Here is a 27,864-nt window from a genome sequence, read left to right as displayed (position 1 = left end):
AGCAGTGAGTAGTGAGCAGTGAGCAATGAGCAGTAAGCAGTAAGCAATGAGCAGTAAGCAATGAGCAGTGAGCAGTGAGCAGTAAGCAGTGAGCAGTAAGCAGTGAGCAGTAAGCAGTGAGCAGTAAGCAGTGAGCAATGAGCAGTAAGCAGTGAGCACTGTCCTATTCCTATCAACAGCAGTGTTATTCACCACTCACTGGCTGAGAGAAGTTCATAACTAACCTCCTAATCATGGGAGCGTTCAGTCTGCCAATGACTGCCATGTGATAAGATATTCTGAGCATGAGCAGGGCATGGCATGGCATGAACTTCAGAAACATTCAACATGAACAAAAAGCCAGCAGCATGTTATCTTACTGACTCCTAAAGTCATCTACCAATACTGTTAATATAGACCACAGCCCCATTCAGTTCTAAGCAAACAAAATAGCTGTGAAACAAGCATGAACAGATGGGGATTCCTGGTTTTCCATTAAGGCAACGGATGTAAACGTGGTCTGAAGCTGCAGTGGAGATGATAGCTGTGGTTACTATTGGATGACAAACTAACCCGATAAGGGTTGCATGGACTTACCGGTGACGATTCCATAGTTGGGTGCTTCAAGGATCGCCCCATAGAGCTGAATGATGTTGCGATGGCTGAGCACACTGAGGATTTCAGCCTGAACAAAAAAAGACGGGAAGCAAAAGATACAGACGGCAGAACGGCGTGGCAAATGTTGTTGCAAAACGGGACTGTTGCGTTCTCCGTTCAAAATGAATTGACTTGGCTATACATTATGTTAAGCCGCTGAAGATCAATGGCTATCAGTGAACTCTTTCTTAAAAGTAAAGGCTCAAAGTTATGCACACCCCGCCATAGGCCTAGAGATCAAATAGAATATGCATGAATATGTATATCAGATGTGTTTTTTTGTCTTAAGACAATGAGGCCATCACTTACACAAAATCTCCAGACAAAGAAACACTTGCTTTAATTGGTCTTAATATGATCTCTCATTTGGCAATAATCTTTCTTTAAAGCATACAGTATGTGCCAATTCTGTGCACAAGGCGAGGAGGAGCATAATGACTATGACTGATGGGTCCCCAAACGTCACCACAACCCACTAAACGGGAGCAATTACAATGATTGCTACACCGACAATTAAAAAGTATATGAAAAGCCTCGGCAATTACGACTCCTACCTCATTTTCGATCTTGAGTAGCTTTTTCACCGCCACCTCTTTGTCCTGGGAGATCCACTTGGCTCGGTACACGCTCCCGAAGCTGCCGCCGCCGCAGTTCTCGTAGAAGTGGATGTCATCAAACCTGATTTGCACGAAGGAGGCACTGAGAGACGACATCTCATAATGACACTCGGACCCAACTCGACGTCTGTCTGTCCGGAGGACCACAGGGAAGGAGACAGTGGAGGAGGAAGAAGAAGAGGCACAGTTCACTAAAACGCTTTTTCTTTTAGAACCAACGCTCAAATCTGTCTCAGGTTTGTTCCCCCAAAAAAGACCCCTCTGATTCCTCAGGTAAAAGTCCTGCGCCGGTGGCACACTAAAAGAACAGCTGTACACTAGAGCACACCATTAGAGAGTGTGTGACTAGATGTGCTGCTACCAGTACTCCAGGGAGGCCTCTGTACCATTAGCTATGCCTGCCCGGAGTGGCACCGTGATATCTCAGCCAGTGATTTACGGGACATTCAACGTGCCTGCCTGCCTGCCTGCCCCAGACCTACGTCACACAGTCACCACTACCAGTAAGCACTGAATGAGTGGCCCAGGATCCTCTGTCAGCTTGAATAAGGACTACGGCATCCCTGGCATGCATTCTCCACTCTGCTGTGATCACTTTGCACAAAATACACGCGGCCAAAGCCACAGACTATTCCAGAACAGTCTAGTGCGGTCTGGACATGTAAGGCGAGTGAGTTAGACACAGCAGAGCTCATAAAGGGATCGCACCCTTTAGTCTCCCATGAAGCACTGCAAACCTGGAACGACACACAATCATCACACGCTTGTTTTAAAAATCACGCTCAAAGAAGGTGCTACACACCTCTAATTCTATATTCAAAGAACAGTGACTGTGTTTTCCTAATGCATATCAATTGCAATGTTTAGGGAGAGGGAACACCTGACCAAAGCATCAAACTTGTGCCCACAGACAATGAGCACATTTTGTTTGCACATAACCTAAATGCATCCTGTAAAGAAACAATCACTACATTACAGGAAATTGTAGCTCGGCTGTTGTTCATAAGTTACCCATTTACTGCTCAGCAATTATAGCTTTTAAGAGGCTCTTACTTGGACCTGAATCAGGATTGCTATCCAACCCTGGCAGAAAATGCCTCCATTGTCACAGAGGGGAGTCAATGCTCTCTGCTAATTTATGGCTATTCCTGCTCTACTTAGCCTCACACCAATCTTCCCAGTGCATGAGCAGCTCTGACATTTGCTGTGGCCACTCAAGACGCCAGGGATGCTGGATGTTATTGGAGCACACGCTCTACTTTAGGGCTCGTTTCTGCCTGTCCTCACTGGAACGTAAACACTCTGCTGCAGACATTGAAATAATGGACCGATACCTACCTTGGAAGTAAACTCTGCGGATAGTGCATTTTGGGGGGAAATAATCAAATGTATCGCGTTACCTCATCTGCTTTACCCATCTATATCATCCCTGTGTTGGATGTCATTACTGTAAATATTGATATAGGTTTTTTTTGTATTTATTTTATTTATTTCACCTTTATTTAACCAGGTAGACAATCTGAGAACAAGTTCTCATTTACAATTGCGACCTGGCCAGGATAAAGCAAAGCAGTTCGACATATACAACGACACAGAGTTACACATGGAGTAAAACAAACATACAGTCAATAATACAGTAGAAACAAGTCTATATACGATGTGAGCAAATGAGGTGAGATAAGGGAGGTAAAGGCAAAAAAAAGGCCATGGTGGCAAAGTAAATACAATATAGCAAGTAAAACACTGGAATGGTAGATTTGCAATGGAAGAATGTGCAAAGTAGAAATAAAAATGCAAAGGAGCAAAATAAATTAATTAATTAAATACAGTAGGGAAAGAGGTAGTTGTTTGGGCTAAAATATAGGTGGGCTATGTACAGGTGCAGTAATCTGTGAGCTGCTCTGACAGGGTTTAACTCAGGGTTTAACTCAGCTACATCAGCAAACACTGTAAGTGTCCCATCAGGGAATCCTAACTTCAGCTCCAGGGAAGCTGCAGTGTTTAAACTCTACCATCTTGATTACGTACGTAATAAAAATGACTCCTGGGATGTGTAGTCAATAATTCAGCCAGGGCAAAAACGGCACTAAGGATGAAACAAAACTTGATCAGCTGAAGTTCGGGACAGTGATACTACACTGAATAGGCTACCGTGTATCAAGTACATTGTATTGTGGACAAAATGTTGGAGGGTCAAGATTGTCCTCTTCACTCCCCTCAAATTCTCCACCACCCTAAGATAATACATTTGATTCAAGAAAAATGTAATACGCAATTTGTGGCATAAACCGCTATAATTACTAATATTACTAGCTCATGCTAGTATAGATACTGGTGCACCCAAGAGGACCGAACTGGTTACAACTACTGTGCTCTGTTTGGAGAGATCACCATATCAAGGGAAACAGTGGGTGAGCTACTGTATGGGAAGGGACCATTGCTCATTGGTGTATATGCTGCTGCAGGCACCACACCCAAAAGACGTATAAGCTACCCACTGAGCAAAAACTGGTTGAAACGTTGTTTCCACGTCAGTTCAAGAAGAAAATGTCACGTGAGGATGTTGAAACAACGTGGAACATTTATTGGATTTGCAAAAAGTAATCGACGTCGGGGAAATGTAACTTTTTTCAGTGACATGGCGACATGTTTCATTGATTTCGTGTTGAATTCACGTCAGTTGACGACTCAACCAAAGGTAAATCAAAACTAGTCGTTGGAATGACGTCTGTGGCCAGTACGTAGTGCAAGGCTGGGATTCATTCCAACCTGCCACAGCAATGTTTACGCAGTGTCTTTACAATACTCATCCTGTCCCCACACACCTCTAATTCTGAAAGCTAAAGCAAACCTGCGAGGGGAGTCACCCTGGTAGTATTTTTTTATACAGTACTCAAGACCAGTCTGAGTTAATTTGACCACGGAAAAAAAAGACCCAAGGAAATGTAGGTTATTTAAACTCAGCCTAAAAAGAAATGTCCCTTTTTCAGGACCCTGTCTTTCAAAGATAATTTGTAAAAATCCAAATAACTTCACAGATCTTCATTGTAAAGGGGTTAAACACTGTTTCCCATGCTTGTTCAATGAACCATAAACACTTAATGAACATACACATGTGGAACGATCGTTAAGACACTAACAGCTTACAGATGTAGGCAATTAAGGTCACAGTTATGAAAACTTAGGACACTAAAGAGGCCTTTCTACGGACTGAAAAACACCAAAAGAAAGATGCGCAGGGTCCTTGCTCATCTGCGTGAACGTGCCTTAGGCATGCTGCAAGGGGGCATGAGGACTGCAGATGTGGCCAGGGCAATAAATTGCAATGTCCGTACTGTGAGACGCCTAAGACAGAGCTACAGGGAGACAGGATGGACAGCTGATCGTCCTTGCAGTGGCAGACCACGTGTAACAACACCTGCACAGGATCGGTACATCCGAACATCACACCTGCGGGACAGGTACAGGATGGCAACAACAACTGCCTGAGTTACACCAGGAATGCACAATTCCTCCATCAGTGCTCAGACTGTCCGCAATAGGCTGAGAGAGGCTGGACTTGAGGGCTTGTAGGCCTGTTGTAAAGCAGGTCCTCACCCGATATCACCGGCAACAACGTTGCCTATGGGCACAAACCCATTGTCGCTGGACCAGACAGGACTGGCAAAAAGTGCTCTTCACTGACGAGTTGTGGTTTTGTCTCACCAGGGGTGATGGTCGGATTTGTGTTTATACTCGAAGGTATGAGCGTTACACCGAGGCCTGTACTCTGGAGTGGGCTAGATTTGGAGGTGGAGGGTCAGTAATGGTCTGGGGCGGTGAGTCATAGCATCACCGGACTGAGCATGTTGTCAGGCAATCTCAACGCTGTGCGTTACAGGGAAGACATCCTCCTCCCTCATGTGGTACCGTTCCTGCAGGCTCATCCTGACAAGACCCTCCAGCATGACAATGCCACCAGCCATACTGCTCGTTCTGTGCATGATTTCCTGCAAGATATGAATGTCAGTGTTCTGCCATGGCCAGCGAAGAGCCCGGATCTCAATCCCATTGAGCACATCTGGGACCTGTTGGATCGGAGGGTGAGGACTAGGGCCATTCCCCCAATAAATATCTGGGAATTTGCAAGTGCCTTGGTGGAAGAGTGGGGTAACATGTCACAGCAAGAACTGGAAAATCTGGTGCAGTCTATGAGGAAGAGATGCACTGTGGTACTTAATGCAGCTGGTGGCCACACCAGGTACTGACTGTTACTTTTCATTTTGACCCCCCTTTGTTCATGGACACATTATTCAATTTCTGTTAGTCACATGTCTGTGGAACTTGTTCAGTTTATGTCTCAGTTGTTGAATCTTGTTATGTTCATACAAATATTTACACATTAAATTTGCTGAAAATAAATGCAGTTCACAGTGAGAGGACATTTCTTTTCTGGCTGAGTTCATAAGGGTTACCTGGAGAAAATTGGACCTCTCTGAAATGAAAATGGATGACCACCCTTTCAGCATATTTGAACTAAATACTCCCTAAATGCTTGAAAAAAGGGACTCTCCCCTATGCCCAAAATAAAAATGAAAACATAAAGTGAATAGCAGATAACATGCCTACCGTTTACCAGAGACTTAGATATGTAGTTTTGGAAATTGTTCTTCGTCCTGCAAGCAGTACATTGAAACGCAGGAATTTTGATAGCGAGATAAAGGTTGTGGGTTCGCAGACCACCATGGACAAGAGTAGGGGTGGAAATATCCAACCCGGAAGCCAGCCGCACCAATGTGTTGGAGGAAACACTGTGCACCTAGCGACCTGGTCTGCATGCACTGCACCCGGCCCGCCACAGGAGTTGCTAGTGCACGATGAGACAAGGATATCCCTACCGGCCAAGCCCTCCCTAACCCGGACGACGCTGTGCCAATTGTGCATTGTCACATGGACCTCCAGGTCGCGGCCGGCTGCGACAGAGCCTGGGCTCAGACCCAGGGTCTCTGGTGGCACAGCTAGCACTGTGGTGCAGTGCCTTGGACCACTGCGCCACCCGGGAGGCCCCCTTTTATAAACATTTCATACAATTCTACATAATGTTACATGGAGACCTTAGTATAATCTGTTTTATTATCACACACATTAAAGCCTGAGAATGGACAGAGAAATAGGCTGTGTTCATCATCTTATCATATTTACCCAATGTCAAATCAGTGTGTTTTGTTTGCAAGGAAACTGTCCCTGTTTGCAAATAATTAAATCTGAGACATCATTATAAGTGTGAATATGGTATCCAGGTATTTCACAACTTCTTTCTAGCATAAAGCATCTTGGACCAAAGCGCTGTTATGTTTCACTTTTTATATTCAGATCCGCTTAATTTTTTTCAAAATCTAACCCTTTCCTGCAGTCGAATGACCTTAGCACCCTCTAGTGGCTTAATGGGTGGAATGTTATTAATATGTTTAATCATTTCATGATGCAAATAAATTTAGAAAATCAACGCTGAAAATCCGGTGTTTCTATATCAAACGGTTTTGTTATATTTCAGTTGTCTGATGTAGAGAAAACAGACGCCTCACATGTCTTCAACTGGCAGCTTCATTACCCACAAAAACACCAGTCTCAACGTCAACAGTGAAGAGGCGACTCCGGGATGCTGGCCTTTTAGCCAGAGTTGCAAAGAAAAAGCCATATCAGACTGGCCAATAAAAAGAAAAGATTAAGATGGGCAAAAGAACAGACACTGGACAGAGGAACTCTGCCTAGAAGGCCAGCATCTCGGAGTCGCCTCTTTGCTGTTGATGTTGAGACTGGTCTTTTGCGGGTACCATTTATTGAAGCTTCCAGTTGAGGACTTGTGAGGTGTCTGTTTCTCAAATTAGACACTCTAATGTACTTGTACTTTTGCTCAGTTGTGCACCGGGGCCTCCCACTCCTCTTTCTATTCTGGTTAGAGACAGTTTGCGCTGTTCTGTGAAGGGAGTAGTACACAGCGTTGTATGGGATCATCAATTTCTTGGCAATTTCTCGCATGGAACCGCCTTCATTTCTCAAATCAAGAATAGACTGACAAGTTTCAGAAGAAAGTTCTTTGTTTCTGGCCATTTTGAGCATGTAATCGAACCCACAAATGCGGATGCTCCAGATACTCAACTTGTCTAAAGAAGGACAGTTTTATTGCTTCTTTAATCAGAACAACCATTTTCAGCTGTGCTAACATAATTGAAAAAGGGATTTCCAATGATCAATTAGCCTTTTAATTAGCTTCCAGCTACAAAAGTCATTTACAACAATAACAATGTCTACACTGTATTTCTGATCAATTTGATGTTACTTTAATCATAAGGGCACAAGGCGAGACCCAAATGCAGACACAGAAGGCAGGCAGCTGGTTGAGCTCTGATATTTATTATGACAAAATGGGTAGGCAAAAGGCAGGTCGGGTACAGGCGAGAGTTCATAAACCAGGTCAGAGTCCAAACGGTACAAGACGATAGGCAGGCTCAAGTTCAGGTAGAGTGGTCAGGCAGGCGGACTCGGAGTCAGGACAGGCAAGGGTCAAAACAAGGAGGGCGAGAAATGAGAGACTGGGAAAGCAGGAGCTGGGAAACAAAACCACTGGTTGACGTAACAAACAAGACAAATTGGCATAGAGAGACAGGAAACACAGGGATAAATACACCGGGGAAAATAAGCGACACCTGGAGGGGGTGGAGACAATCACAAGGACAGGTGAAACAGATCAGGGTGTGACAGTACCCACCCCCTCTAGGGGCACCACCTGGCATCCTACCTGGGCGCATACCTGGTTGACCGGGGTGTCAGCGGTGGAAGTCGGTGATGAGGGCTGGATCCAGGATGTCTGTAGCGGGGACCCAGCACCTCTCCTCCGGGCTGTAACCTTCCCAGTCAACCAGGCACTGGAAACCCCTGCTCTGTGGTTGAAACACCCAGGAGGCGTTTTACCGTGTATGCCAGATGGTGGACAGGTGAATAAGATCAGGGCGTGACATTAACGGATAAAAAAGTGCTTTTCTTTCAAAAACAAGGACATTTCTAAGTGACCCCAAACTTTTGAACGGTAGTGTATATAATGTGTAATATTGGGATGCAAAATCAAAAATTTAATACATTTCAACTTTATATCTTACATGGTAAAGATGTGTTTTTTTTAAGCCCATAAACATGTGTGTAAGGTGTATACTTTTGTTTCAAAGTAGATTTGTTTAAGACGACCAAGATTTAGCCTACTGCAGTAAATTAAGCTAACAAGGGGTAGGCCTATTGTAATGAGTATGATCAGAGACAGACTGCTGGTTTCAAGCGCAGGGTGCTGCAGGTGTTTATTTAGTAAATGACCACAGGAGGAGGCAGGTAGCAGGGTCCAGGGGCAGGCAGAAGGTCATACACAGGGAATCCAAAAAGGGAACAGTACAGGCAGGGAAAAAGGCTAATAACGTAGTCCGGGAGATCAGGCAATAAGAAGATAACAGGAAATCTGATAAGCAAAAGTAAAGGCAAGGATAGCCAAAAACTACAATACACAGGAGGACTAAAATGGAAATAAACAGAGCTCCGAATAGAATGTGTACAAAAACAAACAATACCTCACAATGATGGGGGGCAATGAACTGAACTAAATAGTGATCAGGCCCTACACCCAAACAAGGGCACTGCGTTCATCCACCTCTGGCCTGCTCGCCTCCCTACCACTGAGGAAGTACAGTTCCCGCTCAGCCCAGTCAAAACTGTTCGCTGCTCTGGCCCCCCAATGGTGGAACAAACTCCCTCACGACGCCAGGACAGCGGAGTCAATCACCACCTTCCGGAGACACCTGAAACCCCACCTCTTCAAGGAATACCTAGGATAGGATAAGTAATCCTTCTCACCCCCCCCCCCCTTAAATGATTTAGATGCACTATTGTAAAGTGGCTGTTCCACTGGATGTCAGAAGGTGAATTCACCAATTTGTAAGTCGCTCTGGATAAGAGCGTCTGCTAAATGACTTAAATGTAAATGTAATGTAAATGTGTGGAAATGACATACAGGTGTGTGAACTGGTGATCAGAATTCAGGTGATTGGGATCTGGAGAGTGAGCTGCGTTTAGGGGATCTATGTGTTCGAGAGTGTGAGCTGGAAAGTGGGCTGGAGAGTGAGCTGCGTTTAGGGGATCTATGTGTTCGAGAGTGTGAGCTGGAAAGTGGGCTGGAGAGTGAGCTGTGTTCAGGGGATCTATGTGTTTGAGATTGTGAGCTGGAAAGTGGGCTGGAGAGTGAGCTGTGTTCAGGGGATCTATGTGTTTGAGAGTGTGAGTTGGAAGCAGACGTTACATGCTTTTTGCCATTTTCTTTAATATAAGGAAGGCCTATGGCATACCTTCTCATTCCTCTCAATTCGAGTCCTGGTTTTAACTTAACAACCCTTCACTGACACGAATATAGGCTATTGAAAGAGTGTATTGTGGGTGGAGGAATTGGTCGAACAATGGATGGATAGCAGCCTATAGCCATATTCTGTCTGTCAAGCAGGTAGGCTAATCTCTTACATCTTAAAGAGGAAGAAATAGACTCCAACATAAAGGCCTGTTGTTGTTAGTAAAGTCAAATTAAGACGAAGATGGTTTAAATGAATGATGCCGACTCGAATTTGCCTAATTTCAGCACCATGAGCTGTCCATTTCAGATTGATTGTGCAGCGGCTGCCACTTCAAGTTTCAGCACCAAGTTGATTGAATCTGGCTTATTGTGAGGTCAATAACTCTAATAAATACATAAATGGACAAGTGTTCTGCAGCAGCATAAGACTCAGGAAGCAAGTACATTTTCTTAGAAATATGCCTTGGCTCTGAGCTTCTCCAAGCACTTCGTATAGCCTATATAGCTATGGATCATTTGATTGAGACCACACTAAATAGCCTGTAGGCGCTTGATATTGTGTACCCATTAGAGAATCAGAGATGAGATGTGGTATCGGACAAATTAGATGACCCTACCATGGACTAGAGTTAAAAAAAATACAAAAAGGCTGCCCTGACTGAAATGGAAAAGGCATGACCCTCCCCCATTTTCTGTCAGGTCCCCATTATGTACATTTAGAACCATCCCTAATGTGTGACTAGTCAAATCTGGGTTTTATTGAATTGAGCCCTTAATTGTGTCAAATAGAATTTAGCAAGATAAAGACACTTCAGCGGCTAAGGATTAACATAAGGCTTTTGAGGCAAGACAGCCCATTTCCTCGATGACACCCATGTTGCGCATAACTAAGCACTTTTACGCACGAGACCAAGCGTTTGCCAAAAACAGACAACTGTAAAATAAAGATAGAAATCATAAGATTTAGGTTATTGGTCTTGTACGTGATGTTTACATCACGCCTTAATGATTATTACAGCTTTCAAATAATTATGTAATTGAAAACATCTCATGGCGCGTAGGCTAGGCTACAATGAAACATAATACGATATTACCTACCTTTGACTTTTCCAACAAATAAAACTGGCACAGTCTGACAAATCCAAGGTGTAGCGTAACTTCTGTAGGTAAACACATAACCAAATACAGTACTGTAAAGACCCCACTTTCAGAACCCGAGCGTGACGTCTATGACTTCCCCATTCTGTGAATTCTAGAGTTACCCAACTTCCTTGACCCGGGCTACCAAACGCTGTAACACACAAGAGAGAAGGTCCCAACATATTTCGAGTACTTTCACACAAATTCTGATGACAACAGCTCCACTCCATGGACAAAATCTGTACACCCCAACGATATTAGCACCACACAGTCGTAGCAGCTATCTTATAACAACCAAAACATGCAGTTTTAGGGAATTTAATTCGTTTTCCTATCATCAGAAGACTACTATGGCAGCATGGAACGGCATTTGAAATATTATCCAGGCTACTCTAAATATGTCATCAGCTCATAATTAGTTGTTATAAAAAAAAAGAATCAATGGACAATTAAATGGACAGCATTGTCAGCAGATACATCTAATTCTTTTTTAATATTTACAGAATAAACATGGGAAAAAAATCTTGCTGACAATAGTTACCTCACAGATTGTTAGAGGAATGTGCTCACATATATCCAGCCCAACATCTAAAATCATTGCATGCTGAGGTCATAATAAATAGAGGAATACATTGTACAACATGTAATAAAAAGCCACGAACTAAAATATGTATAAATATAATCTGATTTACAAAAAAGATATGAAACCACAACTGAATATCAGGATTTGCAATTGATGAGGTCAGGGAGTGAAATAAGTGCCAATGTTTCCATTCTGAAAAAGTTTCCTAACTAACATCAACCCGACATAGATTTGTGCAACAATCTAATGGATGATTATTTCCAAAAGATCCTTCGCTTTATACATTGTGTCCTTTTCATGGGGCAGGTGACTTCAAAGTGTCAAATAGACCTTCAGGGACATAAGAATGAGATGAATTTGAAAATGCTGTGAAATTTAAACCAGGCTGCCTGCCCGTTGTTTACAAAAAAATGTAAACAATACACTTAAGGAAACAAAGAAGCATAGATGATACTGACATTTGAAATACAGTTGAAGGTGGAGCTGATGAACTCTGTAGCATCTAAAATGATACTTGACTATACATGTAATAATGTGACATTCCATGTAGCAGAGTGGGTATGTGTGTGTACTGGTATAACATACTGTATAAAGCAAGCTTCTTTTTGGCAGTAGAGCAGCCGCATGTGACATGTGTCTGTCCAGTGTCCAGGGAGGATTCAGGTTCTGCGAGGCTCCAGTCTATGGGAGAGCTGAGACAGTGTTCTCTGGTTGTCAATAACAGTCAGCTGGCGCACGTAGCTCCGCACGTCCGGCTGGTTCTTACTGGTCTGCGATGGCTCTGCACCTGAGAGAGGACCAGAAACACCCACTTTTACTAAAACAACGTCCTGTTGGAAGCCAGTCAAGTGAAGACTACACAGAAGAACCGTATGTTGACTTACCAAATGGTAGACTTCTGCAGTATCTCACAATCCTCACTGTATTAGCGATCATTCGCTGGAAGAAAAAAAAACACAACTGTTATCATTGTGAATTTACACAAATAGAGAGTCCCACACTATATGTAAGCTCCTAGTAATTTATTGGGTGAGACACCAACGTTTCGGCATCACTGTGCCTTCTTCAGGGTACCATTAAGACTGTAGACTTCCCATGTAAAATAATATCATGTACAAATATATATCATCTTGGAGGGCCTTACCATTTTCTCAAAATTGACCAAACTGTCAATGAACGTCTTGTTTCCATCATGAGTGAATGTCATGTCTGAAAAGATAATTGCAATATGATTACACACATAGAGAGAGCATATTTAGCCTGGCAGGTAGGAGCATTGGGCCAGTAACCAAAAGGTTGCTGGATCGAATCCCAGAGCTGACAAGGTAAAAATCTGATGAACTGCCCCTGAACAAGGCCATTAACCCCCTGTTCCCCGGGCGCCGTGGATGTCGATTAAGGCAGCCCTCCGCAACTCTCTGATTCAGAGGGATTAAATGTAGAAGATGTATTTCAGTTGAATGTATTCAGTTGTACAACTGACTAGGTATCCCCCTTTCCCAATTCCTAGGAGTGGAATTGACCAGAGCAAACAATATAGAAGCTACTGTAGTTACACTGTGTCGCAGGTCGACACTCCAAAACAAGAGGTCAAAAGTCGCCTCTCAATAGTCAATCAATGGGCGAGATAATGGGTAAACAACATGGAGGGTCATGAAGGCAGTGGAGAGAGAGCTGTGTTGTGTTGCACTGACCTTTGATCAGCAGCGGCATGAAGGGAATGATGGGTGGGTCCAGCTTGGCCACAGTGAGCCGGTACGCCCGATGGTTCCTGGACGGGTCCTGTGGAAACAGTCACACTGTTCTGAGATTTGCCATAACCATGTTAAGTGGGCACATCACAGTCACAGCCAAAGGTGGTGCTGCTCAATCCATACATTGCTGGATGACAAATGACCATGCAAGAAAGTTCAATATTTGAATAAAGAGAAGCTATAGAAAGCAAGGCTAGAGACTATGTGAGTGGATGAATAGTTGATATGGGGATAAAATGGTTCATGCTACTAACCATTAAGCTTTCAAATTCACTGTAAAATTTCTTGAATTTGCTGGGTAGTTTCTGTCAACACAAATAACAGGGAAGGTTAACAGACAGTTGAAATCTCCATATTCTTGGGCAGGTGCTAAACACAGGTGACTGTTGTTGGACAGACAGACAGACAGACAGACAGACAGACAGACAGACAGACAGACAGACAGACAGACAGACAGACAGACAGACAGACAGACAGACAGACAGACAGACCCACCTCCCAGGTCTGACTCAGTCTGCTCACGGCTGGGTTGCTCATGCCCATGATGATAGCGAAGAAGGAGTTGAGGTTCTTATACTCCTTACAGCTGTCACAGAGAGAAAATAGTCCAATGATTAATCAGGATCAAGTCACATATTACATGTGACTAATGTATGTCACCATAGAGGTCTGGAGAGGAAACACATGGTACACATACGTTCAGCCATTTACACATTTATTCGTCTTGACATATAGACCTTCCCCTTAGGGATGGATTGGGAGGGTTGCCAGACTGTACCCTACAGCTAAGTGTGTGTGTGTATGTGTGTGTGTGTGTGTGTGTGTGTGTGTGTGTGTGTGTGTGTGTTATTTCAGCTCCACTGTACACGTTTGGTTGCTTTAAAGAGCATCTTTATTTTTTGTTCCCCAACTGTACTGTACCACATTCATCCATTATGCGGAAGTAGAATCGCTTTGGTCCAGTTTTTCTCAAGTACTCCTTAAATTGTCGCTAGTGGTTGGACTAAATTACCCTCTAATTGCACTAGTTGCTTTTTGTTTACATTGTGAACATAGTCATTGAGTACATTTACATGCACACTAATGAGTCGGTTATAACTGATTATGGCAATATGGCGAGTATGGCATTAGCCATGTAAACACCTTACTCTGCATACGCCGATTAAAACAACTGGTTTCCTGAGAAATCTTTTGAATTACTAGGACATATGAAGGCCTTAATCCGAGTTACAGCGGTGTATTAGATCTGCGACTGTCATAACACTAGCAGCGCATGTTTCCTTCTTCTGCGCGAGTGAAGTGATGAAAAATGAAAAGTATGCATCTTAAAAATAGTTTTCCCGTACGACTTGTATATGTCCGAAATCCCCAAAATAACATGGTGGCTGTGGTAGAACTCGTAATAGAATATTTATTTTGATTTGCAATTTTCTGCATTTATTAAAGTCCCTGGTAGCCTGTTTTCAGATGTGTTTCCGTGTAAACAGGATTCATAGGGACATCGTTCTTCTTGCAAAGCATGTGAACGTTTAAATCAAAATATTATATTTAACTGACTATTTAACTGACTATTTCTCATTATTTCAATTCACAAGATATAATGAACGTGCGCGTCAGTCATCAAGAATTGAAACTCAGCCATTCTTGAGCTTGGACGCTGCCATTGGACGTGATGCAACGCAAGCACAACAAGGGCAGTAGAGCAGCTTTCATTTCTTTTCAAAGGAATCATTTCCTCAATGGCTGATGCCCCCGATGGCTGTAGAATAGCAGGGCCACGTGTGTGTATGTATGTGTGCGCCAACGTGCATGCGTGCGCGCGTGCATGAGAGAGAGAGAGAGAGAGAGAGAGGGCGACAGGACCACTGGGCCAAGGCAAGGGCCACTTACTGGGCAGCGATCTTGATGAACTTCTTGAGCATCTGAACACGCTTGCTGAGCTGAGCACACAGACAGATCTCTGTGATCACCCACAGCTGGATCTCATTGAACCTCCTGAGGAACAGGTCCATGTTGGCTGTGGTCTTCTTGAAGTTCTGCCTCCCAAACGTATGGTAGATCAGCTCATGCTGTAGAACAGGGCAAGAGAGGAGGTCAATTACCGTGTCCCTGATAGTTTCCATAATAATGTATCAATATATTGGTCGAAGAGTTCATAGCTAGGAGCCCCAAATGGCTCCCTATTCCCCATAGGGCTCTGGCTGAAAGTAGTGCACTATATCGGGAATAGGGTGCCATTTAGGACGCAACCGTAGAATCAAGTAGTTCCTCATTCCCTCAGTGGTCTGACACACCTCGTGTACACAGTGGAAGAGTTCCCAGTCATAGACAGTCATCTGGTAGGCCAGGTCTTTTGAGCTCATTAACTCAAAGCTGCCCATGGAGCCAGTGGAAGGCCCTTCCTGCTCTGGCAAGGGTGTCTGAAATATAGCGCACACTTAATATACAGTATAATTTACATGTGTCTGTATATCATCCTTCATCACACGTTTAACACTCGTGTGAAATAAAGGACCGTTTTGATGGATACAATGGCAGTTATACAACTATAACAAGTCGAAATTCAACAGTAGCCTCGGGCCAGTGAACATATGTCTGTTGATTTAAAACAAAATATTACATGAGCGAAATACATGAGAAGTAACAGCTGCAAGAGATGTACAGCTTGTAGGGGAACCTCTGGGAATCAGTCGGGTCGGTCTGAATGCGTTTTTTTTCTTCCTGAGGGGCATTTACACACCAATGAATCCAGTTGATCCCTGGGGCAGACAAACAGACGGCCGTTGATGCTGAGTGTGGAGAAGACTGAAATATCGTTGGGCTTCAGCACCACTTTATCTGAAGGAAAACAACAAACAAGAGATGGCATGAGACCAAGACCTCCTGTGAATGTGTACATATTTGATTATTTTTAAGTGACTGAATTATTACTATTTTTATCAGCTGTTTTGTTTTTGATAACATTGAGTCTTTGTCACATATATCTGGTAGTTTTCACCCACAAATTTGCAGATTGAAAGGCAGGTCAACTCTTTTTGAATTTGCTACTGTAGCTAGCAAGATAGTTGGCTAATGTTGTTGTTGATTCATTTTCTTTTTGTGTGATTCATCTTGGACACAGCGACCAGCTTATTTTGTTTCACCTGGCTGCTGGTTCCTGATCTTTTGAAAACATAATTTGAGGAGAACGAGAGATGCGGTAAAGGGATGCAGTGCTGCGGGTTCGTAAGGAGGACGACTGGCTACTACTCTGAACTGTGTGTGGTGAGCTTCCTGGTGCCCAGAGCTACTGAGGCTACGCAGACTGAAGGAGGAAAAGTTCCACTGGCTTCACAACTCAAGCTTGTTCCCAAAGTAGCCCTCTACAAGATCGTCACCAGACTTCTTCATCAACCATCTCTCTGACCAACTTCCTCTGATCACACCATGAACTGTCCCACTCCATCTATGGCCTCTATTGGTTGACCTAGCTAGATTCTTATAGGCTACTCAGGATGATGTATTGCTTGTTTGTTTGTTTTTTACTTTTGAAGCGCTTTCAGATTTCCTTCTGTTATGAAAAGCGCTATAGAAGTTCAATAAATTATTATTATTATCATATCAAAACATAAACATATTATTATGCTATGTTCAAAAGTCACACAACAAGGGTAAGATGCTAAAGATGCCCCCCGGTATTGCCCCCCAGTATTTGACTTATCCCTAATCCCAGGAGTAGATACGGTTACACTGCTACAGTGTTTAACTGGCTACGGTTGCCATGGAGCTCAGTCATCCTTGAACTTCATCATCAAAGAAAGTGGTCAAGAAGACTCTGAAGAGGCTGCATTATGTTTGCATTAGAACTGGCAATCATGCATTGAATATGACAGAACGGGGCATCCTTACTCATCTGAATCCTCAGCAGAGAATTGTGCCCAGATTCATAGCAGTGAAAACAAATGCCAGTAAATAACTAGATTCATGGGCAATATGATTAGGGTCTCAGAGACCATGGAGCAGCTGTGCCTCTGGCCTTACTTGGTACGGGGAAAGAGCAGATCAAACATGGGCCAGAGAGAGGGGTGGATAAGTACGCCCTGGCAGAGACACTGGAACATCCATCCTGCAAGTACCAGCCAATGGCAGCAACAAGCGGGTGTAGAATCTTATGAGTTGAAGCAAGAACAGCAATATTGCCCCAAGCTTTTCTCCATGCAGCTCTCCTGCAGGTCACGGTACTATCTTGAGCATATACCGGGTAATTGAATCCAGCACCAAAAGCCAATCATTCCCCAGTAAATCAGCCCCTGATTAATGAGCATCATAGCATCTGCAAATATCTATGCGTGGAAAGACTGTGTGGCGTCCACCGTCGTTTGATTAGCATGTGGCTGTGGCCCTTCTCACCTCCGGCCGAACTGAGGTTGACCAGGAGGAGGTCCTCCGCTGACCCCAGCTTGTCGGCCACTGCGCTGATGACCTCTCTGACTGAGGCGGCCACGGTGACCCGGATGGTGGTGTAGGTGTGGTCGCTGCAGTACACTTTGAACAGGACTGCATGGGGACAGAGCACAACTCAGGGTCATTAACATGAAGGAATGGGGGATGGGACAAAACACTGTGTGTGACTGCTGGCTGCAAGGCCAAAAGGCTCATACTACTACACTGTGCTTTTCTATAGATGTATAGCTCTCTTCTACCTCATATCCTGCATGATTTCACACATACACTACGCCACACTTACTCTCATCATTACTCTTGATGGCCTGTCGTTTCTGCAGCTTCTCATCCCCCATGCTGAACTGACGCAACAGGACTTTGTGCTGAAACAGGACAGACAGAAATGTATGTATAGCACGGGTTGACAATGAAAACAAAAGCACAGAATACGACTACAGTGCTCAGGGTCACAGCTGGGTCACATACCTTTTGTGGAGAGGATCTGGCATCGTCAGAGCTGAAAGGGTAAAGAAAGTGAGATTAACACCATGCTTAAGCCCGGGACACTAAAGACGCAGTAACAATACATTTACACACACTTACCTGTTTTTAACTAGCTTCTCTAACTCTGGGAGTTGATCTTTCAGAGCAGGAATCACACTGGCGTCACCAGATACAGACACAAAGAACTCCTGTAACACATGACACACTCACAATGAGGAGAGGTTCAAAATGAGCCCAAACTCATTTGGATTATAAGATGACGATCACTAATACTCTACAATTCACAGCAAGCTGTATCTTTTTAAACAACAAGCTGAATTCAGTACGCAAGAAAAAAGGGTGAGGAAGACGAGGCCAAAATGGCGCCCTATTCCCTTTGGGCTAGGGCCCTGGTCAAAAGTAGTTCACGACATAGGGAATAGAGTGCCATTTGGGATGCATACACTGACCTCTAGGAAGGCTAGTGAGGCGTCCTCCTCCTGAAGGTGATCTCCATGTACTGAGGCCCACTGGAGCACCAGCCTGATCACCCTCCTCTTGTTGTTCAAAGTGTAGTCCAGACGCTCCTGTTCTGAGCCCTGGGACGCCTCAGCGTGGTAGGTGCAGTGACGTTAAGGACAGAAACACATAGGACCTACAGCTTGACTCCCATTTACTCTAGGGTTGATTCAGGATCAGTTTAGCCATTTAAGTCACAACTAATATGATTATTTGGACATGGGGGACCTGATCCTAGATCCTGATTGGGTTTCCTACTCTTAGATGCCTAATACATACAAGATACATAAGGGATACTGATACACATTAGTAGAAATCCACACAAAAACATATACGCTCATATGCTATTTTCAGTGACTGAAAGGATATTGGGCCATGAGCACCGGGCACAACTGGCTGTTAGGGATGAAGACGCAGTGCATGAGCACAAAGTCGTCCAGAGCTGGGTCTGTGCAGAGCGAGAGTGCGAGAAAGAGCCAGAGCGAGAGAGAATGAGGCACCTGTGATGTCAGATGAAACGACGCCAGGCCAGCATGCTGACAGTATTATAGGCCTGATCACACATGGCTCTGTCACCGTGGACGGCTGAGGCATGAAAGCAGCCAGGAGAGTCCACACAACCAAGCGTAATTAGATAAGCACTGTTGTGCGCTGCTAATTATAGACATGAACAAACAGGTCAGCAGCAGCAGCACGGAGGATGGATGCTCTCTCTGTGAGGGTACAGAGGAGACAATCTAAACACGACAGCCATGACGAACACGACACATCCATCTACAGTACATTAGTCAATATCACATAGGGTTGAAATAATGTTCAATCGGTCCCTACACTGAAATACAACGGTACACAGTGGCCAGAGATGTTATTGGAGGGACAGAGTGCACTACCGTACCTGATTCGTTGAGGTGAGAGTCCAGTCGCATCATTTCCAGGAAGTGCTCCAGAATCTTCTCTGGTGCCCCTGACATCACAGTGTATCTGGAATGGCAGTGTCAATCAATCACCTAATCAATTAAACAAGACAGGTTCTTGCTAGTTCTCACTACTGTTCCTATTCCATCCACACTTCACTGAGCTGTGTGATCTGAATACCTGCCTGTGATTACTACATTAGATAATAATCCAAACTACAGTCAAAAGAGGTCCTGTCCCCTGTTTAAGATTATTATAAGGGGCTGGCTGGGGGAGAGAGGGTGTGGAAGCCTCTCCATAGGTAAACAGAAGGAGAGACCACCACTTGACCTTAAGAATCAACACAGTGCACAGCCAGGCCTGTTGTGATTGGTTAGTTAAGGGGAGACAGATAACAAGGTGTGTGTTCCCCAAATAGCACCCTATTCTTTCATAGGACCCTGGTAGAAAACAAAATAGTGCACTATATAGGGAATAGGGTGGAATTTGGGACAGAATGTGTGGCAGGCACTCCATGGGGGAAGGAGAGGTGCTTGGCACCCTCACACTCTTCATATGTGACTGGCACTGTAGTTGATTAGAGGCCAACCCTGGCAGAGTGATTGTAACCCGCGCGGCCTGCCTTCTCCCCGGGAGCACATCTCTCAGTCATTACCATTAATGTGTCTCTCTCCATTGCTGCAGCCGCGGTCACTGGCAGCAACCTCCATTAAGTCTAGTCTACTAGATAACACACGTCTGCAGCCTCGCAGTCACAGCCTTGGCTTACCCTAGAACTGATGCCCAGTCTCTAGGTCCACGCCCTTTAGCAGAGAATAACTCAAACTCACCCACTTCTTCCACTCACAAATCTCTTCAAGAGAGTATCTAATTCACAAACCCCACTCCCCTAACTGTGCCTGCAGGAGAGTTTCTCCTCCTCTTTTCTGAAGGGAGTGAGGTTAGTGTATCTTACACACCTACAGTCCCCTTTAACATCGTATATAAATCTACCTCTATTGAACAGGGCTGCTAGAGTAAGTGGTTTAGATGAAAAGGTGATTCAGACAGAGTTAGCTCAGTAGGCTACTTGTAGTGGGAGGGGGTGGTGGTGGTGCCGTGGGTAGAGGTCTGGATGCTGCTGGGGCTCTTCTCCAGGACCAGAACATCCTGATCATGTTCCTTCAGACGCACCGTGTTGGCCTCCACGTCCTGGACACACACACACACACACACAGGCACAAATTCATCATTATATCATCAGATATGTGATCCGTTTCAAGAAGCTTGTTGCTCCTAGACGTTTCCACTTCACAATAACAGCACTTACCGGGGTAGCTCTAGCAGGGCAGAAATTTGACAAACTGACTTGATGGAAAGGTGGCATCCTATGACGGCGTAATGTTGAAAGTTACCGAGTTCTTCAGTAAGGCCATTCTACTGATAATGTTTGTCTATGGGGATTGCATGGCTGTGTGCTTGATTTTTAACACCTGTCAGCAACAGGTGTGGCTGAAAAAGCTGAATCCACTAATTTGAAGTGGCGTCCATATACTTTTGTAGATGTATGTATGTATGTATGTATGTATGTATGTATGTATGTATGTATGTATGTATGTATGTATGTATGTATGTATGTATGTATGTATGTATGTATGTATGCATGTATGTATATATATATATACAGTATATATACATATGCACACACATTGGAACGTTTATTAGGTACACCACTCTGTTTATTAGGGACACCACCCAGACAGTCATCGAGACATTCAGTTATTGTTCGATTAAACGTTATAATGGGCAAAACGAGTGACCGAAGCGACTTTGTGGTGTGATCGTCAGTGCCATGAGCGCCGGTTATAGTATCTCAGAAACGGCCAGCCTCCTGGTCTGTTCGCGCACTACAGGGTTTCCCGAGAATGGTGTGACAAACTAAATGAATCCAGACGGCGGTGAAAACAGCCCATTGTTGAGTGGTCGAAGGAGAATGTCAAGGTAACAGACGGGCCACAAACAGGCGAATAACTGTGGACTACAACAGTGGTGTGAAGAACGGCATCTCGGAACGCTGTTCTGGAGGCAAAGAAGGGGTCCGACCTGGTACTAAATGGTGCACCTAATAAACTGGTGTGTATATACAGTGTTTATATATACTCTATATTATAATAATATATATCAGTAATATAGTACAAGGAAATCCTGTAGAATAGGCCTACAGTAGACACATCATGCAGCCAAAATAATATGGGGGGGGGGGGTAGTTGATATATTTATCTGAGTTAAATATGACCCCTGGTCTGGGGGGGGGTAGTTGATATATTTATCTGAGTTAAATATGACCCCTGGTCTGAGGCCAGACTACATCATCCCAGCAGGACTATGGTACTGTATGCCTGGTGGATTAGTATGCTAGTACTGACAGAGAGACTGGGAGGTCAGCAGTTTGACTGACGTATCATCCCAAATGGAACCCTATTTCCTATGTAGTGTGCTACTTTTGACCAGGGCCCATAGGGCTCTATTCAAAAGTAGGGCACTATATAGGGAATCGGGTGCCATTTGGGACACAGCCCGTGTCTGGCCTAGCAGCCCATCAGGCCAGAGCCAACAGGAGATTTACAGAGGATTGAGTGAGCCTATTACAGAGAGCCTGCCTCTGTGGATCACACAGATAACCATCATCCATCCATCCGCTTTTCAATAGACACAATCAAGACCCTGATGCCCTATCAAAGTCTGATGCAGGCTGCACGTGGGCCAGGCTAACAATAGACAGTGGAGGGAGAACGTAGAGAGACAAGAGACTAGCAGCTGATAGTTTGGCCTTAGGGTTTATACTGTACCTTTTCTACAGACATCTGTCGACATTGAACCACAAAGTTGATAGTAGAATACCCTTTAATGTTGGCATCATTGTGCAATGCTGAACCTCAACCAATAGAGGGAGACTATACCATTGAAAAAGGATAGTGGGACTTCACTGAGCAGAGGTGGAGGAGGGCCATGTTAACTTCCCCAGATAACTCACTCTGAGGATCCGGTTGAAGTCCTCCTTGTCCACACGTAGGAAGTGGCAGTTATCCTCTCGTAGAACAATGGAGGCGGCACGGGGGGCATCGTTGACCAGAGCAAGCTTCCCAAAGTCGTCTCCCTCATGCAGCGTGCAAACAACCCCCTTTGTGAAACAAGCAAACAAAGAATGTATGTGTGAAGCAGGGAAAATGAGATGAGTGACAGCATCTTTTAAATGATATAACTCTTACACACTCATATATTCTATAATAAGCTATGGTGATGAGCTGTACTGATCAAATGGGGATCAATTGTATGAGATGAAAAATTAAAATAATATATATATTTTTTTACCTTTCCATAAATGACAACGTTTACAGAGCCCTTTAGAATGATGTACCACGATGTGCCTTCCTCCCCTTGATTGAACACTGAACAAGTGAAAGATTACAACAACAAAAATGATATGTAAAGAGGTCATAAAGAGGTTTTCCACCAAAACATTTCAAAGAATTCCACTGAAATCGGCAAAACAAAGGATTTAGTATATAATCTGGGATTTTCTTTCTGCCTCCATGTAGATAATGCATTTATAAAATGACGTCTTGCGTGCAACGTTGATTAAGTTAAATCGATTTGAGTTCCGGTCATGGAGACAGTGTTGTACTACTTACAGACTGTTCCTGCTTTGGCATGGGACTCAAAGATCAGGACGCCGGCTAGTTCTTTCTTTACCTGTAGAAGCAGAGGAAAAGGTTAGAGGTGACGTCATATGGGCCACGGGTAGGCAACTAGATTTAGCCGTGGTCCGATTTATGCCCAAGCGGAGGGTCAGGGGTTTCGGAGCATAATTATAACCATCTGTACACTGCAAATTGACCACAAGTAAACCAAAAAAATTGATTGTATTTGAAAATAGCAATAATTTCACACCTCATTAGATTGAGACACGATCACATACTTATCTCTTTTCATTTGTAGGAATCCTTGGGAACAGATTTACTGAATACATTTTTATTTTTGCTGAATTCCCGGTGATTTTTTTGTCTTTTTTTACCCCCACAATTTTTAAAACTAAAATCATTGGGGACCAAAAAAAACAACAAAAAAAAACATCCAAAACCTGTTGCCGACACCTGATATAGGCCTACAATGGGTTATTATTGTAACCAAATTTGCACTCACAGTGGTGGATAGGTGCGATAAGGCCTTTATATGAAGCAGCTCCTCATAAATGATCTCCAAATCATCCGCTGCCCTCTGTCCTGGACTGGGGAAGGGGAAATATGCACCAATTAAAAAATAATTTGACCTCGACTACAATCTAATCGATTCACTTTGAACAGGATTTTAGCATCAGCTTTGCACTTAGCTTACATATCTTATATATCTTTCCTAACCCTGCCAAACCTGCAGATACTGTATATCTATCATACCAGCAGGTGGCGATCTCTGTGATTGGTCCTTACTGTTTCCTCAGGACCATGCGCATGTGGGCGTCAGGGCCGACCTGGGAGAGGAGGAGGAGGGTGTCCTGCAGCTCCTCATCGCTCTCCCTGGTCTCCTCCTCGGTGGGCAGGGGAGCGTCTTCCTGTTCATCCTCCAGGAAACGGTAGAAAAGATACTTGTCCTGGAAGGTCAGCTCCTGGTCCACTGCGGCACAATACCAACACAGATCCCACAGGTTTAGACGTTTAGAAATGGAGCCTCTTTTACATGCACTCACACACAGGCACACACACAGGTCGTTCCACCAATTCGGTGCCTTTTGAGAAGTAGAACTTGGTGGGGGGGGACACCCACACACACACACACACACACACACACACACACACACACACACACACACACACACACACACACACACACACACACACACACACACACACACACACACACACACACACACACACACACACACACACACACACACACACACAGAGGGTATCCTTAGCTACTGTCTACTGTACTGTTGTGGCTCACCGTGGTTGAGAACACCTTCCTCTAACAGCACCTGCCACATGCCCACTGCTTGAATGCGAGAGTAAACAGAGGAGCTCTGCTGCATCTGCCAGTCAACCAGCTCTGTTCCCACACAGCATTGCCTGCAGGAGATACACATCAGGAAATAAATACATGAATCCTACTACACTGTCTGCGATGCTCGTCGGATGTGGCAGGGCTTGCAAACTATTACGGATTACAAAGGGAAGCACAGCCGCGAGCTGCTCAGTGACACCAGATCAACTAAATTAGTTCTATGCGCGCTTTGAGGCAAGCAACACTGAAGCATGCATGAGAGCACCAGCTGTTCCGGACGACTGTGTGATCATGCTCTCCATAGCCAATGTGAGTGTGACCTTTAAACAGGTCAACATTCATAAGGCCGTAGTGCCAGACAGATTACCAGGATGTGTACTCCAAGCATGCACTGTCCAACTGGCAAGTGTCTTCACTGACATTTTCAATCGGTCCCTTTTTCAAGCAGACCACCATAGTCCCTGTGCCCAAGAACATCAAAGTAACCTGCCTAAATGACTACCGTAGCACTCACATCTGTAGCCATGAAGTGCTTTGAAAGGCTGGTCATGGCTCACATCAACACCATTATCCCAGAAACCCTAGACCCACTCCAATTCACATATCGCCCCAACAGATCCACAGATGATGCAATCTTTATTGCAGTCCACACTGCCCTCTCCCACCTGGACAAAAGGAACACCTACATGAGAATGCTATTCATTGACTACAGCTCAGCGTTCAATATAATAGTGCCCTCTAAGCTCATCACCAAGCTAAGGACCCTGGGACAAACCCCTCCCTCTGCAACTGGATATTGGACTTCCAGACGGGCCGCCCCCAGTTGTTAGGGTAGGTAACAACCCATCTGCCACACTGATCCTCAACACAGGGGGCCCCTCAGGGGTGCGTGCTCAGTCCCCTCCTGTACTCCCTGTTCACTCATGACTGCATGGCCAAGCATGACTCCAACACCATTATTAAGTTTGCAGACGACACAACCGACAACGATGAGGCAGCCTTTAGGGAGGAGGTCAGAGACCTGGCAGTGTGGTGCCAGGATAACAACGTCTCGCTCAACGTGATCAAGACCACGAAGATGATTGTGGACTACAGGAAAAGGAGGGCCGACCACACCCCCATTCTAATTGATGGGGCTGTATTGGAGCCAGTTGAGAGCTTCAAGTTCCTTGGTGTCCACAATCACCATCGAACTATCATGGTCCAAACACACCATGACAGTAGTGAAGAGGGTGCGACAATGCCTATTCCACCTCGGGAGACTGAAAAGATTTGAAATGGGTCCTCAGACCCTCAAAAAGTTCTACATCTGCACCATCGAGAGCATCCTGACTGGTTGCGTCACCGCCGGGTATGGCAACTGCTCGGCCTCCGACCGCAAGGCACTACAGAGGGTAGTGCGTACGGCCCAGTACATCACTGGGGCCAAGCTTCCTTCCATCCAGGACCTCTATACCAGGCGGTGTCAGACTCCAGCCACCCTAGTCATAAACTGTTATCTCTGCTACCGCACGGCAAGCAGTACCAGAGCGCCAAGTCTATGTCCAAAAGGCTTCTTAACAGCTTCTACCCCGAAGCTATAAGACTCCTGAACAGCTAATCAAATGGCTACCCGGACTGTTTGCATTGACCCCTCCCACCCCCATTTTACGCTACTCTCTGTTTAATATCTATGCATAGTCCCTTTACCTACATGTACATATTACCTCAATTACCTCGACTAACCTGTGCCCCCACACATTGACTCTGTACCGGTACCCCTGTATATAGCCTCATTACTGTTATTTTATTGTTGCTATTTAATTATTTGTTATTTTTCTATTTTCTTGTGTTTAAAAAAATGTTTTTTTACTTCAGTTTATTTGAGTAAATACTTTAACACTTGTTTTTCTTAAAACTGCATTGTTGGTGAAGGGCTTGTAAGTAAGCATTTCACTGTAAGGTCTACTACACCTGTTGTATTCGGCAAATAACATTTGTTTTGATACAGCAAAAAATCAGACCTAAAAAATACACGCACACACAGATGTACAAATTCTTTGACATGAGAGTAGCATGTACATGGTACTGTACATGAGATACTACAACCCACCTGTATGTCTTCAGGTGGTACTTCCTGTCTCGGATCATGTGGGGAGCTCTGGAGAGGATGGCATCACGGAGAACCTTCCCTGCTCGCAGGATCTTCTCAGATGGGACCTGTTGGGAGAGAATAGAAGGATGGAGTAGAGGCAGAACTTTACAATAGAAACAGAGGAGTTGGCCTTTACTGATGTGATGGTCTTTACTACCTGAGAAATGGGTTTAGGACGGAGTTTGGCTGGGCTTTCAATTAATGACTTCTGAAAAATAAAATGACATGACAATGACTGAAAAAAACACACAAGGAAACATCATGGATTGGAAAACAAAAGCACAAAATAAAGTACAGGCATGATATGGAAATGAGCAATGTTATGACATGATACAGACTGTAGTGAATGGTCACAGTTCCCTCCCTATGTTTTTCAAAGATGACAGATATTAGGTGTTTTGTAGAGGTATTCTTTACCCCTAACAACCTCCACTATCAACACGGCCCTTCAGGATTGGACCTTTTTTTCAATTTTCGCCTAAAAATGACATACCCAAATCTAACTGCCTGTAACTCAGGCCCTGAAGCAGGGATATGCATATTCTTGGTACCATTGAAAGGAAACACTTTGAAGTTTGTGGAAATGTGAAAGGAATGTGGTAAAAGATAATATAAAGAAAAAAACAACCGTTCTTTTGTATTTATTTTGTACCATCATCTTTGAAATGCAAGAGAAATGCCATCATGTATTATTTCAGCCCAGCTGCAATTTAGATTCTGGCCACTAGATGGAGGCAGTGTATGTGCAAAGTTTTAGACTGATCCAATGAACCATAATATTTCTGTTCAAAAGTTTGCCCAAATGTGCTTAAATAGTTTATTAATAACTTTTCATGTTCAAAACTGTGCACTCTCCTCAAACAATAGCATGGTAGTATTTCACTGTAATAGTTACAGTAAATTGGACATTGCAGTTATATTAACAAGAATTTAAGCTTTCTGCCAATATCAGATATGTCTATGTCCTGGGAAATGTTCGTGTTACTTACAACCTCATGCTAATCGCATTAGCATACGTTAGCTCAACGTCCCGCAGGGGACCCACCAATCCTGAAGAAGTTTAAATGGGCAGTTATTTACGAGATTCACAAGCAAGTGTTGGTGCTTACATCCCAACCCCTTGGATCCACAGCACAGAAATCACCTTGAACTTGTCAGGATTTGGCCAGGGTTGTTCCGGGTTTTGGTCAGTAGATGCCCCCATTGTGCTTTTTGTCCTTATGTTTTTCCCTTGATCCCCATTATTATTTGCACCTGTGCCT

The 27,864-nt window shown here is 44.2% G+C and overlaps 2 protein-coding genes across 4 annotated transcripts in view; both read right to left on the bottom strand.

Moving 5' to 3' along the window:
- Window positions 1-10,912, bottom strand: part of LOC135547226 (mitogen-activated protein kinase kinase kinase 20-like) — a 49,072-nt gene extending 38,160 nt beyond the window's left edge. For 2 of the 3 annotated variants that reach the window (XM_064976021.1, XM_064976022.1), the window contains exons 1-3: window positions 10,714-10,912; window positions 1,191-1,384; window positions 577-664 (exon numbers count right to left, since the gene is read on the bottom strand). In XM_064976021.1, the coding sequence (XP_064832093.1) occupies window positions 577-664; window positions 1,191-1,349 (247 nt within the window). In that variant the 5' untranslated portion in view covers window positions 1,350-1,384; window positions 10,714-10,912. Of the gene's footprint in view, window positions 1-576; window positions 665-1,190; window positions 1,385-10,713 lie in introns of those variants that run through there. The other variant, XM_064976023.1, reaches the window with a different exon arrangement.
- A 147-nt stretch (window positions 10,913-11,059) lies between these two features.
- The window catches only part of rapgef4a (Rap guanine nucleotide exchange factor 4a), a 52,808-nt gene continuing 36,003 nt past the window's right edge, over window positions 11,060-27,864 (bottom strand). Inside the window, exons 8-32 of the mRNA XM_064976020.1 lie at window positions 26,760-26,810; window positions 26,561-26,667; window positions 24,412-24,533; window positions 23,898-24,081; window positions 23,614-23,698; window positions 23,103-23,163; window positions 22,783-22,859; window positions 22,445-22,591; window positions 20,501-20,622; window positions 19,412-19,497; window positions 18,886-18,964; window positions 18,468-18,618; window positions 18,118-18,206; window positions 18,001-18,031; window positions 17,819-17,897; window positions 17,482-17,628; window positions 15,833-15,930; window positions 15,387-15,512; window positions 14,983-15,161; window positions 13,588-13,678; window positions 13,347-13,397; window positions 13,033-13,120; window positions 12,483-12,547; window positions 12,223-12,277; window positions 11,060-12,125 (exon numbers count right to left, since the gene is read on the bottom strand). Of these exons, the coding sequence (XP_064832092.1) occupies window positions 11,998-12,125; window positions 12,223-12,277; window positions 12,483-12,547; window positions 13,033-13,120; window positions 13,347-13,397; window positions 13,588-13,678; window positions 14,983-15,161; window positions 15,387-15,512; window positions 15,833-15,930; window positions 17,482-17,628; window positions 17,819-17,897; window positions 18,001-18,031; window positions 18,118-18,206; window positions 18,468-18,618; window positions 18,886-18,964; window positions 19,412-19,497; window positions 20,501-20,622; window positions 22,445-22,591; window positions 22,783-22,859; window positions 23,103-23,163; window positions 23,614-23,698; window positions 23,898-24,081; window positions 24,412-24,533; window positions 26,561-26,667; window positions 26,760-26,810 (2,499 nt within the window). The 3' untranslated portion in view covers window positions 11,060-11,997. The remainder of the gene's footprint in view (window positions 12,126-12,222; window positions 12,278-12,482; window positions 12,548-13,032; window positions 13,121-13,346; window positions 13,398-13,587; window positions 13,679-14,982; window positions 15,162-15,386; window positions 15,513-15,832; window positions 15,931-17,481; window positions 17,629-17,818; window positions 17,898-18,000; window positions 18,032-18,117; window positions 18,207-18,467; window positions 18,619-18,885; window positions 18,965-19,411; window positions 19,498-20,500; window positions 20,623-22,444; window positions 22,592-22,782; window positions 22,860-23,102; window positions 23,164-23,613; window positions 23,699-23,897; window positions 24,082-24,411; window positions 24,534-26,560; window positions 26,668-26,759; window positions 26,811-27,864) is intronic.

The sequence above is a fragment of the Oncorhynchus masou genome, chromosome 10, assembly GCF_036934945.1.
Source record: "Oncorhynchus masou masou isolate Uvic2021 chromosome 10, UVic_Omas_1.1, whole genome shotgun sequence".
Taxonomy (NCBI): domain Eukaryota; kingdom Metazoa; phylum Chordata; class Actinopteri; order Salmoniformes; family Salmonidae; genus Oncorhynchus; species Oncorhynchus masou.
The sequence above is the reverse complement of the archived record's forward strand: the minus strand, read 5'-3'. Positions and strand labels throughout refer to the sequence as shown.